This window comes from Stenella coeruleoalba, assembly GCF_951394435.1.
Source record: "Stenella coeruleoalba genome assembly, chromosome: 15".
Taxonomy (NCBI): Eukaryota; Metazoa; Chordata; class Mammalia; order Artiodactyla; family Delphinidae; genus Stenella; species Stenella coeruleoalba.
The window spans coordinates 29,172,897-29,189,073 of NC_137161.1; the positions used below are offsets into that span (position 1 = coordinate 29,172,897).

General features: G+C 52.7%; 3 protein-coding genes across 5 annotated transcripts; 2 read left to right on the forward strand and 1 right to left on the reverse strand.

The window, feature by feature from the left end:
• Positions 1 to 2,608: 2,608 nt before the first annotated feature.
• LOC307198875 (uncharacterized protein C20orf141) lies at positions 2,609 to 3,259 on the forward strand (the record flags this gene model as incomplete). Its single annotated transcript, XM_079946175.1, is given in 4 exon segments — positions 2,609 to 2,678; positions 2,681 to 2,870; positions 2,956 to 3,073; positions 3,077 to 3,259. Coding segments are annotated over 4 exon segments (495 nt in total). The 3' UTR covers positions 3,194 to 3,259.
• A 669-nt stretch (positions 3,260 to 3,928) lies between these two features.
• TMEM239 (transmembrane protein 239) lies at positions 3,929 to 4,405 on the forward strand (the record flags this gene model as incomplete). The annotated part of the gene is made up of 1 exon (XM_079945130.1): positions 3,929 to 4,405. The coding sequence occupies exon 1, from the start codon at positions 3,950 to 3,952 to the stop codon at positions 4,403 to 4,405; it is 456 nt and encodes a 151-aa protein (XP_079801256.1). The 5' UTR covers positions 3,929 to 3,949.
• Positions 4,406 to 11,155: 6,750 nt separating this feature from the next.
• Positions 11,156 to 15,942, reverse strand: PCED1A (PC-esterase domain containing 1A). 3 transcript variants are annotated; one of them, XM_079945921.1, is made up of 8 exons: positions 15,816 to 15,942; positions 15,386 to 15,530; positions 14,777 to 14,856; positions 14,430 to 14,668; positions 14,185 to 14,335; positions 13,821 to 14,067; positions 11,924 to 11,950; positions 11,156 to 11,575 (listed from the first exon to the last, which is right to left on the reverse strand). In XM_079945921.1, the coding sequence occupies exons 2-8, from the start codon at positions 15,507 to 15,509 to the stop codon at positions 11,328 to 11,330; spliced, it is 1,116 nt and encodes a 371-aa protein (XP_079802047.1). In that variant the 5' UTR covers positions 15,510 to 15,530; positions 15,816 to 15,942; the 3' UTR covers positions 11,156 to 11,327. The 3 variants fall into 3 exon arrangements, with proteins under 3 accessions (XP_079802047.1, XP_079802046.1, XP_079802045.1); XM_079945920.1 differs by having other exon boundaries at positions 11,924 to 11,995; XM_079945919.1 differs by having other exon boundaries at positions 11,157 to 11,575; positions 11,924 to 12,193.
• Between the last annotated feature and the right edge of the window lie 235 nt (positions 15,943 to 16,177).

Genomic DNA, 16,177 nt, shown 5'->3' on the forward strand with positions numbered 1-16,177 from the left:
CTGCATTGGGAGTGTGGAGTCTTACTCACTGGACCACCAGGGAAGTCCATGCAGAATATAATTTTAAAGGTAAATCACATATAGGCCTATAACAGAAGATTCTTCTCTATGCTTCTCTATTCTCAAGTCAACCACTTTTAGTTCTGTTTGTTATTCCTTCTTGTATTTACCTTTATGCTTCTATTGCTATTTCTTGGATTTTTATGTTTAGATGTTATCTGTGGATTTCCTGCTATGGAATTAAGGATTTCGCTTTCCTACCACCCCTCCCCGCAACATACACCAAAATACACATACACATTTCCTCCTGCCATCCTCCCAAAAGAACTAAATCACTGGAGTCAATATTCAGTGCTTATATTATGACCATGTAAAGATTATTGTTCAACTTTTTTTGTTCGCTGGAGTTAGCAAGTACTTTGTTTTATCATTTGCTTGGTTTTCAAGGCACTAGTTGCTAATTCAATCCCAAAGCTTCCAACAGAACTAAACATTTTGCATATGTCTAAAAACAGCAGATAGGGACTTCCCTGGTGGCACGGTGGTTAAGAATCTGCCTGCAGGGCTTCCCTGGTGGCGCAGTGGTTGGGAGTCCGCCTGCCGATGCAGGGGACGCTGGTTTGTGCCCCGGTCCGGGAGGATCCCACGTGCCGTGGAGCGGCTGGGTCCGTGACCCATGGCTGCTGAGCCTGTGCGTCCGGAGCCTGTGCTCCGCAGCGGGAGAGGCCGCAGCAGTGAGAGGCCCGCGTACCACAAAAAAAAAAAAAAAAAAAAAAAAAAAGAATCTGCCTACCTATGCAGGGGACATGGGTTCGAGCCCTGTTCTAGGAGGATCCCACATGCTGCAGAGTAGCTGAGCCCGTGTGCCACAACTACTGAAGCCCGCGCGCCTAGAGCCCGTGCTCTGCAACAGGAGAAGCCACTGCAATGAGAAGCCCTCATACAGCAATGAAGACCCAATGCAGCCAAAAATAAATAAATTAGAAAACAAACAAACAAAAAAAACCCAGCAGATAATCAGTTTCATTTTCTTCTGGAGACATCCCTCCTGGAGCATCTATCTTTTGATTCCAGGCTGGGTTGCTTGCTTTCTTCACCTGGAAACATAGCTGATGTCCCAGGTCTTTCTCATCACCACTCTCCTGTGTTTAGTCTCACTTCTTTCTTAGTTTAGTTCCTTATTTTTCTGAAGCACATGCTCCAGTAGCTTCCTAAGAAAGAGTGTATGCAAGGTCAAGTTTTTGAAACCTTGTTTGGCTTAAAATGTCTTTATTCTACCCTCATACTTGATAATCGTTTAGACAGATATGTTGCTAGGTTGTAAATCATTTTCCCTCAGAATTTTGTGGGCATTGCTTTATTGCTCTGGGAAGACTCAGAAAAAGGCGATCAATGAATGGTTCCAAGGGCTGGGGGCATTGGCTCTATGACTGTTGAGCTCACCACCACCAAAGATGTCAAGGTCACCAGACTTGAATCTTTGAACAGAATCCCCTGGAGGCAGATATGCAGCCGGACCCTTGCTCTGTCTCCTCCTCTCCTAGGGCCTGTATGGTCACTGTGCCCCTACCCCTACCTCCATCAGTTTTCCTTCGAAGTATGATATGTGAACAAGGATTAAGTTCTCTCAGTTATGACCCATTTCCACTCTTGCCTCTCAAGTCACTAAACTGAGCCTCTGTAACCATTTACAGATTATTAGTGGAGATAGGTTTCTTTTCCAGGTGACCAATCCCTTCATAATGCTCATTTTCCATAATTTCATTCTTGGAGGGTGACCGTAATCTCCAATTTTGGGGTTACTATGTTGTAGCCCTCTTACAGTCATTCTCTGTGCCATTTCTGGAATGCCAGTATCCAGAACACCTCCCACAAACAACAATGCTTCAAACAGCTAAACAGCCCCTTCCTGCCCCACCCCCATTTAGTAGGTCATGTGGGAGCCCTGCCCCAGAAAGCCTCTGGTTGCTTCCTGGCAGAGTCTATCTCTGCATTCCAGAACTGCAGTTCTGAAAAACCCCCCACAGGGGATTCCCCCACAGGAGCCCACAGGCCTCACCCTACTTTCAGGGGAGAGAGCTGGGGACAGACAGATCGAGTGACTTGCCCCTGGACACCCAGTCCCGGGAACCCGAGAGACAAGCAGCCCTTCATCCTGTGGTAAGCTGCCCAGGTGGTGATGGGGTTATAATGCCTTCCTGGCAACTCAAATCCCCACCGGAGGGCCCTAGGGCGGAGAATTAGCAAAGACAAGAGGATTAGTCTTAGCGCTCAAAAGTCAGACCTCCCTTTGGCTAAACTCTGCCTAAGCTACCCGCTACTTATGAGGCCAGAACCAGCATTAGCCTGCTCCTTACCCCAGGTCCCCACCTGGCAGTAGGTCACAATGCTCCAGCCGCCCAACCCACCAGAATGGCTGACTGAAGTGGGAGGGGGTGAGGAGGGTTTGGTGGGTGGGTGCGTGGGGAGGGGGAGATTTCTAAGGAGCCCAGCTCCCCACTGCCTGAGCTCACCCTTGAGTGTCTGCCAGGGCCCCACCCCCTCCCATGGTCCTCCCCCCAATACTCCTTCCCAGCCCTAGTCCTTCGTGTAACCTCCACCTCCCTCCATGACCCGCCTCTGCTTACCCAGGCCCGAAGCCCTTGCTTATCCTGTCCCAGTCCCTTCCAGGGGCGTGGGTGTGGGGAGGGATCGGGTAGCCCAGTGGGTCCATGTGTGTCCCCCTGGGGCCCTAGCCAGGCCCAGGTCCTGGACAGTGTCCTAGGGCTGGGGGCACTGGGGCTGACAGTTCGGGCAGTCTTTTCCACAGCTGACTCAGCCTCGCTGCTGCTGCTACTGGTCAGCTTACTGGCCTTCGACCTGCTCCACCGGTAAGTGGACAGCAGCCTGGAAGGTTGGGCAGGTGAGCAAGGGGTCAACCTCTCAAAGCCCAGCTGCCACCCTTTCTCTCCACAGGCCTGCAGGTCCCACCTGGCCACAGCACACACATCTCACAGGGGGCCAGAGTCAGGGGGCCGGCGAGGGTCCAGGGCAGCAGGAGGCTCCACTCCTGCCCACAGTGGCAGCCACAGGATGACTCAGCCTCCAGGAGGCTCTGCTGCTGCTGCTCCTGGGCCTGGGGCTACTTCTGGGAGCCCGCAGCATGCCCTTGGCACTGCTTGCCCTGGCTTTCTGCCTCCATCCTTGGGCCTGAATGCCCTCCGGAAATACACTGACCGTGCTGTTTCCTCAGGCCTCCTTTCCTCCACCCTGGTCTGGGAAGGTGGGAGGATACTCCTTTATCCCCCAGCCTGCACCTACATTGGGGGACCTCTGAGGTCTCCCCACAATGTGGACAGTAGATACCTAGGTCTGAGTCCGAGGGCATCAGTAAAAAGTGAGATAAGGGACAGGGAGCCCAGTGCAGGGAATGGAGCCATCTCAGAACCTCTAGGTTAGGGGTCACTATTCTGGCCTCCACTGTGGTTCTGGAGAATGAGGGTCCAGAGAGAAAGAACTGCAAGAGAGTGGAGTGGGACTGGATATCGGCCAGCAGGGAAAGGAGGATCCAGAGAGGTCTTTCCACAAGAAAACATGAGAAACTACATCTGTGGGCTCACCAGGCTCCCTGCCAGCCTGGAGGGTCCATGAAAGAGGCTCAGGTAAGCCTCACATCCTGCAGTGTTTCCTCTCTTGGCTGGACCCCACCCTAGTCCAGGTCACAATGGGGCTTCTTTGGGAAGGGTGGGGACAGTGAGAGTGGGGGCTCCACTCTGGCTGGGCGCTGCAGGAAGAAACATGACCTAAGTGGCTCTGCCCAGAGGTAAGACCCATGCCCCAGCTCAAAGCCCCACCACACCCATGCTGGTACCCTCCTGACCCCTGCACCCTCACCCACCCTAAGGTGCCAGGCATCTCCAGGGCTGCTCCTGCAGCTGGCGTGGCTCTCTCCCCAGGTGCACCAGACGTGATGCAGCAGCCGCGAGCGGAGACGCATGCCATCGGGGCTGGTGAGGGGCCACAGCGTGCAGTGCCCTGGTCGGCCTGGGTCACGCGGGAGGGCTGGGTGCGCTGGTGCGTGTGCCATGTGCCCCCAAGCTGGACACAGTGGTGGACCACATCAGGCTGGCAGCAACCGCTGCAGCGTGTGCTGTGGGGTCTGGAGGGGATCCTCTACCTGCTGCTGGTGCTGATGCTGTGCCACGCGCTCTTCACCACCGGCTCCCACCTGCTGAGCTCCTTGTGGCCCGTGGCAGCTGCAGCGTGGCTCCATCTGCTGCCGGCTGTCCTGCTGCTGGTGCTCAGTGCCCTCCCCGCCCTGCTTTTCACCGCCTCCTTCCTGCTGCTTTTCTCCACACTGCTGAGCCTCGTGGGCCTCCTCACCTCCATGTCTCACCCAAGCCATGCTCAGGACTTGGACCAATAGAAGGGCAACGCCATCCTGCTGCTTGTGTCTGTTGAGCCCTGGCCTAGGGCCTGAAGCCCAGGGGAGAGGGAGGGCAGTTGGGACCAGGGCCTTCCTGCCTCAGCAGGCCCCAGACCTTCAGGCCTTAGTTGGGACTGGTCAGGGCATGCATGATGTTGCTGGAACTGGCAGGGTAGACTGTCCTGACCTCTGGGCACCTCCCTCAAGCTGATGCTGCAGGTACTTGGGGTGCGGGGGCAGGGACTTTGAGAAGAGACATTAGGGCAGAAGGCTTAGCCAGGGGCAGAGCTTGACCAAGCCGTCAAGAGCTCCCACATGCATGTGGTGACACCACTGGGGCCCCCTTAGCAGCTGGCAGCATCTTTTTTTTGCAGCTGCTCAACTGTCTCAGCTTCAGACTCATAGAGAACGACTTGGGTACCTCTGTATTTGCCGTTCCCCCCACCAACCTCCTCTTTCCACTTCCCCAGGCTCTAGAAAGGGCCCACTGACAGAAACTTAGCTGGGAGAGGTCTAGCCAGAAGCCTCATGGGACCTCAGCCAACTCACCTTCCAGACCTTTCTGCCCAAGCATTCCCCACTCCCTAGACTTCCTACCTCCTGCCTCAGTCCACATCCCCACCTCTGGGAAATGGGCCAACCAGTGTAGTGAGGTTCCCAGAGAGCACTTACTCTTTAAGGCTCCTGAGGTTTGCTATGGAAAAACAAACAAGAAGTCCCATTTCACCCACCTATGCAACGTGTGGCCTTGGCCAATTAGTTTCTTTGAGCTTTGGTATTAAGCGGGTCCTGTCATGGAGCTGTTGCGAGTCAAAGGCAATAATACCTATGTGTGAAGTACTTTGAAAAGACCAGAAAACTGCACGATATTGTATTGAACTCTAAAGAGCAGATAGCTTCTCCAGGCCTTCAGAGAAATGTTCTGTCATGGATACAACTGGGGCCCTACCATGGTAAACAGCGGATGGACGAATGTGAACAAAATGTAAAAGGTTGTATGCCATGAAATCTCAAAATATGCAGGTGTTGAACTCTTCTGATTGTGAAATGCTTGGGGCTGGGGCTTGGTGCCAGGAAAAGTCTTGCACAGCTATGTGAGTGGGGAAAGCACGGCCCACGGGTTTCTAAAACCAACCCAACAAGCTGCTTACAGCACCAGGAGGGCCTTGGAAGGTGGCATCCCTTGATGCCCAGGATGCTGGCTGTTCACACATCAGCTAACCCTCCAAATAAAACAGTGAGTGATCAGTTACTACAGGTAAGACATTTGATAGATAAGACCCACCACCTGACCCCCACCTCACTCCAGACCTCCACCTAATCCCTGACCTTCCCCAATCTAGTCTTGACCCCACTATATACATAACCCTAAAATCCCTGTTCCTAAATCCCTCAACCAAAAGGCCCCTCTCCTGCCAGCTAAATACTCAAGCCCTGGTGACCAGCCCCTAGAACCCAGGTTCATTTTTGCTAAAACCCATTCGCTGCAGAGTTTCATAACTCTGGTCATCTGGCCACTAGTCATCAACAGCAGCTCCTGAAACCCCAGACGCAGTCCTCCTTTTTTCCTTTCAGTTCTCCCTGAAATCTGACCTGGTAGCAAGGGCAAAGGCAGGACATGGAGGTGGAATAGGTTCATGGTTAGCACGGGCTCTGGTGTATTAGCTGAAGCTGGGTTTGAATCCCAGCATTGTCACTTTCCAGCTCCATGGCTTTGGTAAAAATTGCTAAGCCTTCTTGAACTTCATTTTCCTCTTGGTTAAAACAAAGGCAAGAACACCTGTCTTGGGGCCCCTGTGGGGCACTTGGTATGTGAGGCAAAGTTTCTGGACTGACTCCTCACACCACAAACTGTAGCTATGCTGTTACCATCCCATTTTAGAGATGAGAAGTCAGGCACAGGATAGCTACTTGCCAATGGCAAGGCCAGGTTGTTTGAGTCCTAGTCCAGCCTAACAGGCTACTAAAGGGAAAGCAATGGAGGAGATATAACCTAACTGAAGACCCCAGGGCTTCTCAATGCCTGTTCTTTAAGCTCCTGTCAGAGATGAAGCCAGGATGCCAATCTTGGGCCCATCATTGACTTGGCCGTGCATTGCTAGCCAGGGACATCACTCCAGAGCCTTGGGGCCACTCTGATTGAGAGAGGAGGTTTCGGCCCAGACCAGACACGCTGGGGGGCAGGATTTTGGCAGGAGCAAGGAGAAGGCCTTCTTCCCTTCCCCACATAAATATATATCTTCTACCCTCCTGCGTTGCTGGTGTGGGGTAGGGTGGCACAGCCAGACTGGAGAGCAGATAGGCAATACTTATCAAATTAGATCAACACATACCCTGTGACCCAGCAACCCAAAATGAATTCTCACAGAGGCCCATAATGGCCTTGTTCCTCAAAGTGTGGTCCCAGGGCTAGCAGTATAGGCATCACCTGTAAACTGGCTACAAATGTAGAGGCTCAGGCCTCGCCCCAGGTGTGATGAATCAGAACCTGCATTTTAACAAGACTCCCAAGGGATAACTTTGCACACTGTGAGAAGCACTGCAGGTGAGGGGATATGTTGAGGGGATACGTCTGAGAATGATGATTGCACTCACTGGTGGTGGCAGGAAATGGAAAATGTGAAACATGGTGGATGAGCACTGTGGAGAGGAGGCAGCAGTTAGAAAGGGTGGAAGCTATATGGATTGATCTTGAAATCCTAGCGTTGAGTGAAAAGAAGCTGAATGAAAAATAATGCAATTTTTTTCACACAAACTTAAAATGCATGCCAACAAAACCAGACACTTTCTTCTTCTTCTTCTTCTTTTTTTTTCTTGATAAGAACAAAAAATAGAATGGAATGGCGAACTCTAGAGCCAGCCAAATGGGATGGATGGAGTACACAGATAAAAGGAAATAAAGTGAGGGACCTTGCAGAGAGGGAAGAAAAACATAACTCCTGAAATTACTTTAAATGTAGACAAAGTCATCCATTTAGACTTAAAACGCTTAATAATGCAAGTCTGGGGAGAATGAACATGCTAGAATGAAGTTCTAAGCCCTTCCGTTTGGGCCAAGAAGGGAAAGCTGTCCCACTGGCCTCAGTGACCTGGGAGGTTGGGTGAGTTTTCTTTGCTGGCCCTACCCCATCCAACCCCGCAGCGGGCTCAGATGGGGTGGGGTTCCAGTAACGCTTGTGGCCTGGCCAGAAAAATAATCAGATCAGGCGGAGCATAAAGAACCGGAGTGGAGGAGGTGTCAGCCGCGAGGGGCCTTGCATGTGAGAAAGCAGAGAGAGGATCCACAGCGGCATACACGCACCCTGGGGGAGCGCCTAGGAGCAGGAGCGCCCGGTAGGACTTTCCTCTGCCCCAAGGACCGGGGAGCAATGAGTAGGAGCGGCCAGGATGCGGGAGGGTCAGAGAGGGCGGTGTCAAGGGGGATCATAAGGCTGGGGGCTCCACTTGAGCTAGAGTTGTCAGTGGCCACCCTAGAGGGAAGAAGAGGGGTCTCTGGAAGCAGGCGGTGCGGTGCCCAGGGAACCGCTCAGGACCAGCTACGGGGAGCCGGGAGGGGGCGCTCTCACCCAGACGCTTTTGTGCCGGGGAAAGGGGGCGGCCCCGCCCCCGCTAGCGGGTGAGGGGAGCAGCACTGCTCGCCGAGAGTCCGTGGTCACAGAGAAGGAGGGGGCCGACTGGATCCTTGGGGGAGGAGGAGGAGGAGAAGACCTGCGCTGCGCGGGGAGGTTGCCCCAGGAGCGACCTCTAGGCTCAGGTGCGCGGGAGAGGGGTCAGGGCGACGGCTGGAGAGCGCCGAGCTCGCGCGTTGACCGTGGAGGCACAGCTGGGTGGGCATGGGCCTTATGTTGGGAAGGAAATCCCTAGCCTTGCCAGGGATCAGAGGGCTGTGGGCACTCACATAGGGTAAGTGCTAGCCACCCCCGTAAATCAACACCTCCCCCCACCTCCACTCCACCCCCGGAATCGCAGCCCCTTGACTCGGTGCATGGCTTGCTCCCCTAGCGGAGACCTCCAGCTCTGGCTACGAAGAGTCGGGCTTGGCTGGGTGCGGGAAGGAAATGAGGAGGGGGAGAGGTATCTCCCGGGCCGGGCCGGCAGTGGCGGAGAGGGTAGATCTTGGGGCCAGGAAGGAGCATCTCCGGCCCACTGGCGGCTTCATTGACTCCTCAAAATCTCCTTAACCCAAAACTCTAGCCTGAGTTCCCCAGCCTGAAACCCAGAGGCATCGAGGGCAGAGCTCATGAGAATCCAGGAGAAGGAAGGGCCCAATCTAGCTGGCTTCACTGTCTCCGACTGCTGTCCCAACCCTAGTCTATTATTCCGGGGGTAAAGACCTGTCTTTTGTAAGGTTCTGTCAGGATCTGGATGCAACCAACTTTGGACAAGTTATTTTCTGCTGAGCAAACATTTCTATTACCTTTCAAATATTTTCCATCTTCAAAATAAAAGAACTTAGGAGCTGTAGCTTTTATCATATTTTCTGGCCTGTGTCTTCAAATGTCTAAAACCAAAAAAGTTTTTAAAATCGATATGTGATACTGTATACTTGCAAAATATTTGTAACATATATGTAAGTTGTGAAGCCCTCTAAACCCAAGGATACCACATCCATCTAAAAGCCAGATGTTATGAGAATAGGTCCTCTTCCTTTGTGTTCATCTTCTGCCTATACAAGCTGGAATTCCCAGACAATGGTATATGGAATTGCTGTTCACAGGTAACTTTGACTTGATCCTGATTTTAAAAGAACTGCTTTTAAGTTTCCACCATTAAGAATTACTGTGGAGTTTTGATAGTTAACTTTTATCCAGTCAAGGAAATTCCTTTCTACTCCTAGTTTGCTAGTAGCAGTTTTGATCATGAGTGGATGTTGAATGTTAAAAAAAATTTTTTTTTCTTCATCTACTAAAAGGACTACTTATTCTGCTTTATGCTGCTTATATGGTGAATTAAATTTTTAGGTGTCTTTTTAATGTTAAACCACTCCTGGATATCCTGATTCTTTTTTTTTTTTTTTTTTTTGGCCAAACTGCACGACTTGTGGGATCTCAGCTCCTGACCAGGGATTGAACCAGGCCATGGCAGTGAATCCTAACCAGTAGGCCACCAGGGAACTCCACTGGTTCCCTTTTAATTGACATATAATACATACATTTTACATATGAATAAAATGCACAAATATCGAGGGTATGGCTCAATTAAAAAAATTTTTTTGCCCTCACTGCACGGCATGCAGGCTGACCTGGGATTGAACTCATACCCCTGCATTGGAAGGGCAGAGTCTTAATCACTGGACTGCCAGGGAGGTCTCTGGCTCAATAAACTTTAACATATTTGTGTGTCTTTGTGTGGCCATGTAACTACCAGCCAGATAGAACTTTTCCATCACCCCAGGTAGTTCCATCATGCCCTTTCCCAATCAATACCTCCCCCAAAAGGTAACCACAATTCTGATTTCTATCACCATAGATTAGCCTATTCTTGAAATCATGCAGAATAAAATCATATAAAATGTATTCTAGTTTCTGGCTTCTTTCAACATTATATCTGTGAGATTTATCCATGTCGTTGCATCTATCAGCATTTGTTTTCCTTTATTACTATCCCATTGTATGGGACGAATATCCACTCTCCTTTTTTTAAAAAAATTATTTGTTTTTGGCTGCATTGGGTCCTCGTTGCTGTGCGCGGGCTTTCTCTAGTCGCGGCGAGCAGGGGCTACTCTTCACTGCAGGCTTCTCATTGCGGTGGCTTCCCCCCGGCTGCGGAGCTCAGGCTCAAGGCACGCAGGCTTCACCAGCTGTGGCACACAGGCTCCGCAGTTGTGGCTCACAGGCTCCAGAGCGCAGGCTCAGCAGCTGTGGCACATGGGCCTAGTTGCTCCGTGGCATGTGGGATCCTCCCAGACCAGGGCTCAAACCAGTGTCCCCTGCATTGGCAGGCAGATTCCTAACCACTACGCCACCAGGGACGCCCCCACTCTCCTGTTGATGGACATTTGGCTTGTTTCCAAGTTTTGGCTACTATGAAAAAAACTTCTATGAATATTCTTGCACAGGTCTTTTGGTAAATCTGTCTAGATGTACTCATTTCTCTTGAAGTGAAATTGCTGAATCACAGAGTACATAAATGTTCAACTTTAGTAAATGCTGCCCAAGAATTTCCAAACTGATTTGTACCAAGCAGTGGTTCCACTGCGTTTTTCAGCCTATCCACCTAATTCATTGTTTGGAGTTTCTGCTCCTTCCTGGTCATCAGATATGGTATTTACATTTGTTTCTCATTTTCACTTTCGCTTGGGTGATTTCTGAGAGGAGGAGGGTTCTAATCAGTCTCCCACATGGGCTCGGGAGCTTTTTGTTTAGTTCCAACCACTTAATGAGTGTCTACCATGTGCCAAGAAATTGTGCAAGGTATGTATCTTGTATCTCCAGGAGCAGATGAGTGTTGAACATACACATGAATGTGTGAGACTGGTATAGGTGAGATCTAGCCAGATTCCAAACTGCATATAAAATATTGACAATTTCAACTCAGCCCTTGATATTTCCCAATCCCAAAGAGCTGCTGACAACAAAGAACCCCTCCAGGGTCTTTGTTAAGTACACGTGTGTTCTGGTGAGGGTGTAAACAAGTGTGTGAGACAGTAGGAAGGATGCATTCAATGATTTCTAAACAGCGTGGGTTAAAAGGTCCAAGGTCGCAGAGAGCCCAGAGGCAGCCTCCCCAACTTTTAAGATCATGGCTGGGAGACCTACTCCCTTACACAAAAAGATGCTACTCTGTTCTTCCATGCCTTTATTGGTGACAGCAATGGACAACAACAATGCCAGGCATAGCAAGATACCCTGGCCCAGCACCTGGGGTGGGAAGCAGGCACTGCAGGGCCACTGGCACATTCAGCTCCAGCATAAGATCCACTCTACCCAGGCCACGTCCCCGAATGGGGAGGAGGCCATTTGTCCAGTTTGTATGTATGGATCAGCCTGTCTGAGTGTCTGGGACGCTGCCTGCAGGGTGCCCCTGTCCTTGGCACGTGGTAGGGGCTGGTGTGAATACAGCGTGGCATCCCCCGGTGGATGGCCAGGCCCCGGTGCTGACCATGGGGGATAGGGCTGGAGACTGGAGGAGGCAGGGGGCCAGGCACAAAGTTCACTGCGGGGCTACATCCTACAAAAGAACCAGCCATTATCAGAATGGGCTTCTGGCCAGGGTGAGCCCAGCTCTGCCTTCAGGCAGTTCTGGTCCTCCAGGGTGAGTTTCTCTGGGCTTCAATTTCCCCATTTGCAAAATGGCAATACTACTTCCCCTACTTCCAAGTCAGGAAATTGTGACAATCAATGAGCTAATTAATGAGTCTACGGATGCTGCTCCAGACTCAGCTGTGACTGAACCCAAGCCTGGGGGGCACAAGGGCTACCCAACTCCTCTCAGCCCACCTGGACACAGGAGGCTAGGATGGGGGAGGTTCAAGGGGATGCTGGGAAAGGTGTGCTGGGAGGTTGTAGAGGCACCTACCTAAGTGGGGTGGCATCGAGCAGTCTTCTGTTGGATTAAAGTTGAAGAATTCATGGGGTGGGAAGGGCTGGCCTGGGAAAAAAGGGGGATCCTGGGGCAGGAGTGGAAACAGAGGAGGTGGGGAGGGCTGAGGAAGAGGGTAGGGAAAATGCATGGGAAGGGGTAAAGGAGAGGGTGGGGGCAAGGCCAGCTGCTCCCTGAAGGCTGGGGTCTGCCCCTGGCTCCCCTGGAAGAGATGATCCGGCTCTGGCCAGTCCTCAATCCATGGGTCTAGGAATGGGATGGTTGTTTTAGGTAGGCCTGGGGAGCCAGGCCGCCCTGAACTGTGGCTGTCCACACTTCTAAACCTCTACTCCCTCCTCTTGGAGAACACAGCACCCTCTACTTCCTACACAGGTTTCCTCATCCCCTCTCATTTCAGGCCAAGCCCAAGCTGCACTCTTTCTTCCCTGCCTGTCTCAATAGTCAGTGGATTTGCCTTTGTTCTGACCTCATGCTCCCCTCCAGTCTCCTCCCTCTGTTGCCCAGCTCCTGTATCTTTAGCTTTTTCCTCTCCCAGCTCCTTGCCACAGACCAATAAATAAGCTTAGTAAACCTTCTCTCTTAAAAACAAAGATCCTGTCACTTCCTTCTCCCAGTAGGCCCTTGTTCCTTTCATATTTCCTCCCACAAAGAGTATTTTGCCCAGGTGCCATTCTCTCCATCAACTGCTCACTACCTCTTTTAACCCTACTCCACTCCTTCAACACTTATCCTATGAAATGTAACCACTTCCTCGCTTCCTGACAAGTCACGTGGCCAAGAGCCTCTGTCCTCCCTGAAAGTGACTCTACCCTTGTCTCCTTTTGTTTCCTCCATCAGCCCCTCTTCCCTTCCAACTCCAAAACATGGCTATTGTTTTGCTCTTTCCGTCTGTTCACATTCATGCCCTCAGCTGCCATCTCCCTGCTGGGCATCACTGACTCCAAATCTACTCAACATCTTCACAGTACCTCAAAGAGATCTGCCCTAACCAAACTCACCAACTCATCCTCCCACCCAACTCTTCCCTTTGATGTTCCTATTTCTGTGGCTCCAAACTGGATTCAGAAGACCTGAGCCACGATAAACTAGCCTTACAACTTTTAGAGCAACCCTTCATTTGTTGGGGATCAGTTCTCCAACTGATTTAGATGAGATTTAGTTCTCACCTAAAAAAACAAAGAAATTGGACTATTATATAATCAAGATCCTAATTCACTTCCCTGATGCTCCAACTCCAGGCTAAAAGTGACATTCTTGACCTCTCTATGCCCTCACATCCCTTAATGCTACTACAGCCTTCTAACATGATTTGTGTCTCCAATTCAATAAACACTATCCTGTAGGTAGTATGTACACAGCAATTGTCCTAGACAAGTGGCTTAAAGGGATGAGTTGTCAACAAGTGAGGCAGGAACCTTAGCCTTGGAGGACACGATCCAGGGCAGAAGCAGACATGGAACAATCACCCACGATGTTCCCTTTATAAGCAGGCAGGAACTGAGGGGGTGACAGCACCAGCCAAGGGGCTTCGTTGTTTCTGCCACACTGTCTGGATTACCTTTCCTCTGTTTCTGCCTTTCCACCCCCAACATCTACTCCTGTCTAAAAGTATTCCCATTCCTTTTCCGTTTATCTGTAGCATAAGGGTCTCTGACATGCTGCCTTATGTGCTCAATGCTCACTCACATACACATGGGTGACCACACGGCTAGACCATACAGAAACCCAGGGGAAGGAAGGAGCACTCAGGATCCACAACGGTCCTTCAAGGGGCCTCTACTCCCCTTGAGGATCTCTGTCCTGTTGTTTATGAGCCCTATGCTTTGAGGGCCCTCTTTGCATCACTACCGTCCCCACTTGTGGTAGGGCTCACCATGGGGATAGTCACGCTTTGGCAGCTCCACACCCCAGGCATCAGCCACGTGGGTCAGAAGCAAGTGTGAGAGGTGGCGGTGGGCATGCTGGTCCCAGTGGACACCGTCCCGGTGACGGTGCTGTACTGCATGCCGGAAATGAAAGTGGAGATCCAAGACATCGAAGCAGTGGTCCCCAGCCAGTGTAGCGCTGTAGAAGTTCCCTTCAACCACATCCCGCCGCAGAGAGCCTGCCAGGGGCTGGAGCTGAGTGATAAAGTGCAGCATCTAAGAGCCACAGAATGAAGCAGGTTTGGAAGGGAGGGTCCTCTATCTACCAGTCAGCTGCCCCGTCCTCTATCCTAAGGGGCTCTGGTCACTTGCCTCAGGCAGAAGGAAACCCCCAGTGACACGCTCTCCTAGGGGCATTGCCATGTTCCACACCAGCAGGCAGGAGTCTGGCAACACCTGGTCCATGCGCATGAACACCCGCTCCAGGTTCTCTCGGTAGCTCTCCATCGAGCAGCGGCCATACCTGTTGGGTAGCACAAAGGGTGGGCAAGAGCACAGGGGTGGGTGGCCTCTGAGCCATACCTCCACCCCTGGTTTCCCTCTCCCCCTGCCCCAACCTGGAGAGATCCCAGAGGCAGGAGTTGATGATCACCAGGTCCGGGGCAGGCCCATATGTCAGCTCCTCCAGGATTCCCTCGAGGTACTCGGAGTAAACGCGGGTGAGGAAGTAGAAGCGTACAAGGTGGTGGCCAGAACCCGAGCAGAACTGGCGGACCTCTCGGTACTGTGTCCCGTTGTGCAGCTCACCCAGCTGACCCCCAGCCATCAGCTGGTCCTGTTCAAAGCTCAGCTCCCCCTGCCCACCCCCCGACCCAGCTGGTCAGACCCATGCCAGGGAGGAGGACCCTACCAGGCCAGAGTCTGTGCCCACCCACCACTGGCATGGCCACCAAGCTTCCCTCACCTTGGCTTTCAGCTGGGCGGCTGTGAGCAGTGAGTCTTTCTGGAGCAGAAGCACCAGGTCTTTGTACACAGCCCGCTGGACTGCAGGGAGACAGAGATCCTGCGGCTGAGGCAGGCTGCACTCCACCCCAGCTCCTTCCAAATCCAGGCCTCCCATCTTCCCAGGGCTGGGGCTGCCCAACACCACCTTTGTGGAGTGTTGACTTAGAGACAGAAGAGAAGGTGAGGTTACAAAGTCCTGGCACTACCTCTGTTCCTTCTAGCTGTACATCACTTCTCAACTCCGTATATAGTGACCCAAGATCACCTGGCAGAAATAAGTCAGCCAAGTCACCCAAGAGACAGACAGCACAATCCACTGCTTCCATGAGGGACATTGTGGGGGACTGTCAGGAAGAAAAATGCTGAGCAAGGATGGGGTGAAAAGCTTGACAGGCTACATCTGTCAGGACACCTGTGTAAGGCGTTAGGGAAATAAAAAGAGAAAACCTACTGGACTGTTCCAGACTAGGTATCAGGAAGGAGATTTGAGATGGAGGCAGAGGGTTCAGATGCAGAAAACAGGCTGCAGGTGTGGGACCGGGAAGTGTGATTCTAGAAGGGCACTCACTTGAGTCCCCCAAGATAACCACGAACTTGTTGTGTAGCAGCTGCTGGACTTCAGAGGCCTGGAATTGGACCATGGTGCTTCCCAGCGGGCGGCGCGCTTCCTCGTTCTCCAGACAGAAGACCATGCCGCCGCCAACAACGACGGGCTGCAGGGTGGAGACTCAGGACAGGTTGGCTCCAGGGCCCACACGGAATAAACGAGACCAGCGGCGGCCCCTTCAGGGCTGCTCTGGGCTACAGGGACCAGGTGGCGTTAGCAGAGTGGGGCCCATGGTGGCGCCGGTCTCCATTACACTTGGCACATGAGGCAGGAGGTCGCCAGGCCCGCAGGGCTCCAGGACACCGAGGCGCTTCCCGCGCGGTGCAGCCCTGCGCCCCGCCACGTGCCCGCCGCCGCCCCGCGCATGCGCGCGCTCGCTCGCGCCAATTACCGAGTCCCGGGGCGCCGCGCCGTTCACCCGCGACCCGGGCAGGCCCGCACACCGCGCGCCACTCCCGCAGCGGGGTCCGGGCCTGGCCTCATGTTCCCGCGCCCGAAGAGGCCGGTCGCTTCAGCACAGCCTCTGCCCAGCAGAGCCCGTGCGTCCCGGTTAGCGGTCGGTCCGCAGCCCGACGCCCAGCACTCTCCATGCGTGAGTCGCGGAGGCCCGACAGCGCCTGGGCCCTCCCCGCCCCGGGCTGCGACACTCACAACTCCCACTTCCGGTCACCCATGTCCTGCTCTGCCCGACCCCCCAACGCCCGAGGGGACAGGAAGGCAGCAGGGGTGGCCGCCGTGGGGAGTAGGAGCCAG

Excerpts from the sequence above, each read along its gene's own strand:
- PCED1A (XM_079945919.1), bottom strand. The coding sequence starts at position 15,509 with ATGGTCTTCTGTCTGGAGAACGAGGAAGCGCGCCGCCCGCTGGGAAGC. Across the intron at positions 14,336-14,429 it reads TGCCTCTGGGATCTCTCCAG|GTATGGCCGCTGCTCGATGG; the intron begins GTTGGGGCAGGG and ends GCTACCCAACAG. Across the intron at positions 11,576-11,923 it reads CTCGATGCCACCCCACTTAG|GATGTAGCCCCGCAGTGAAC; the intron begins GTAGGTGCCTCT and ends GTTCTTTTGTAG.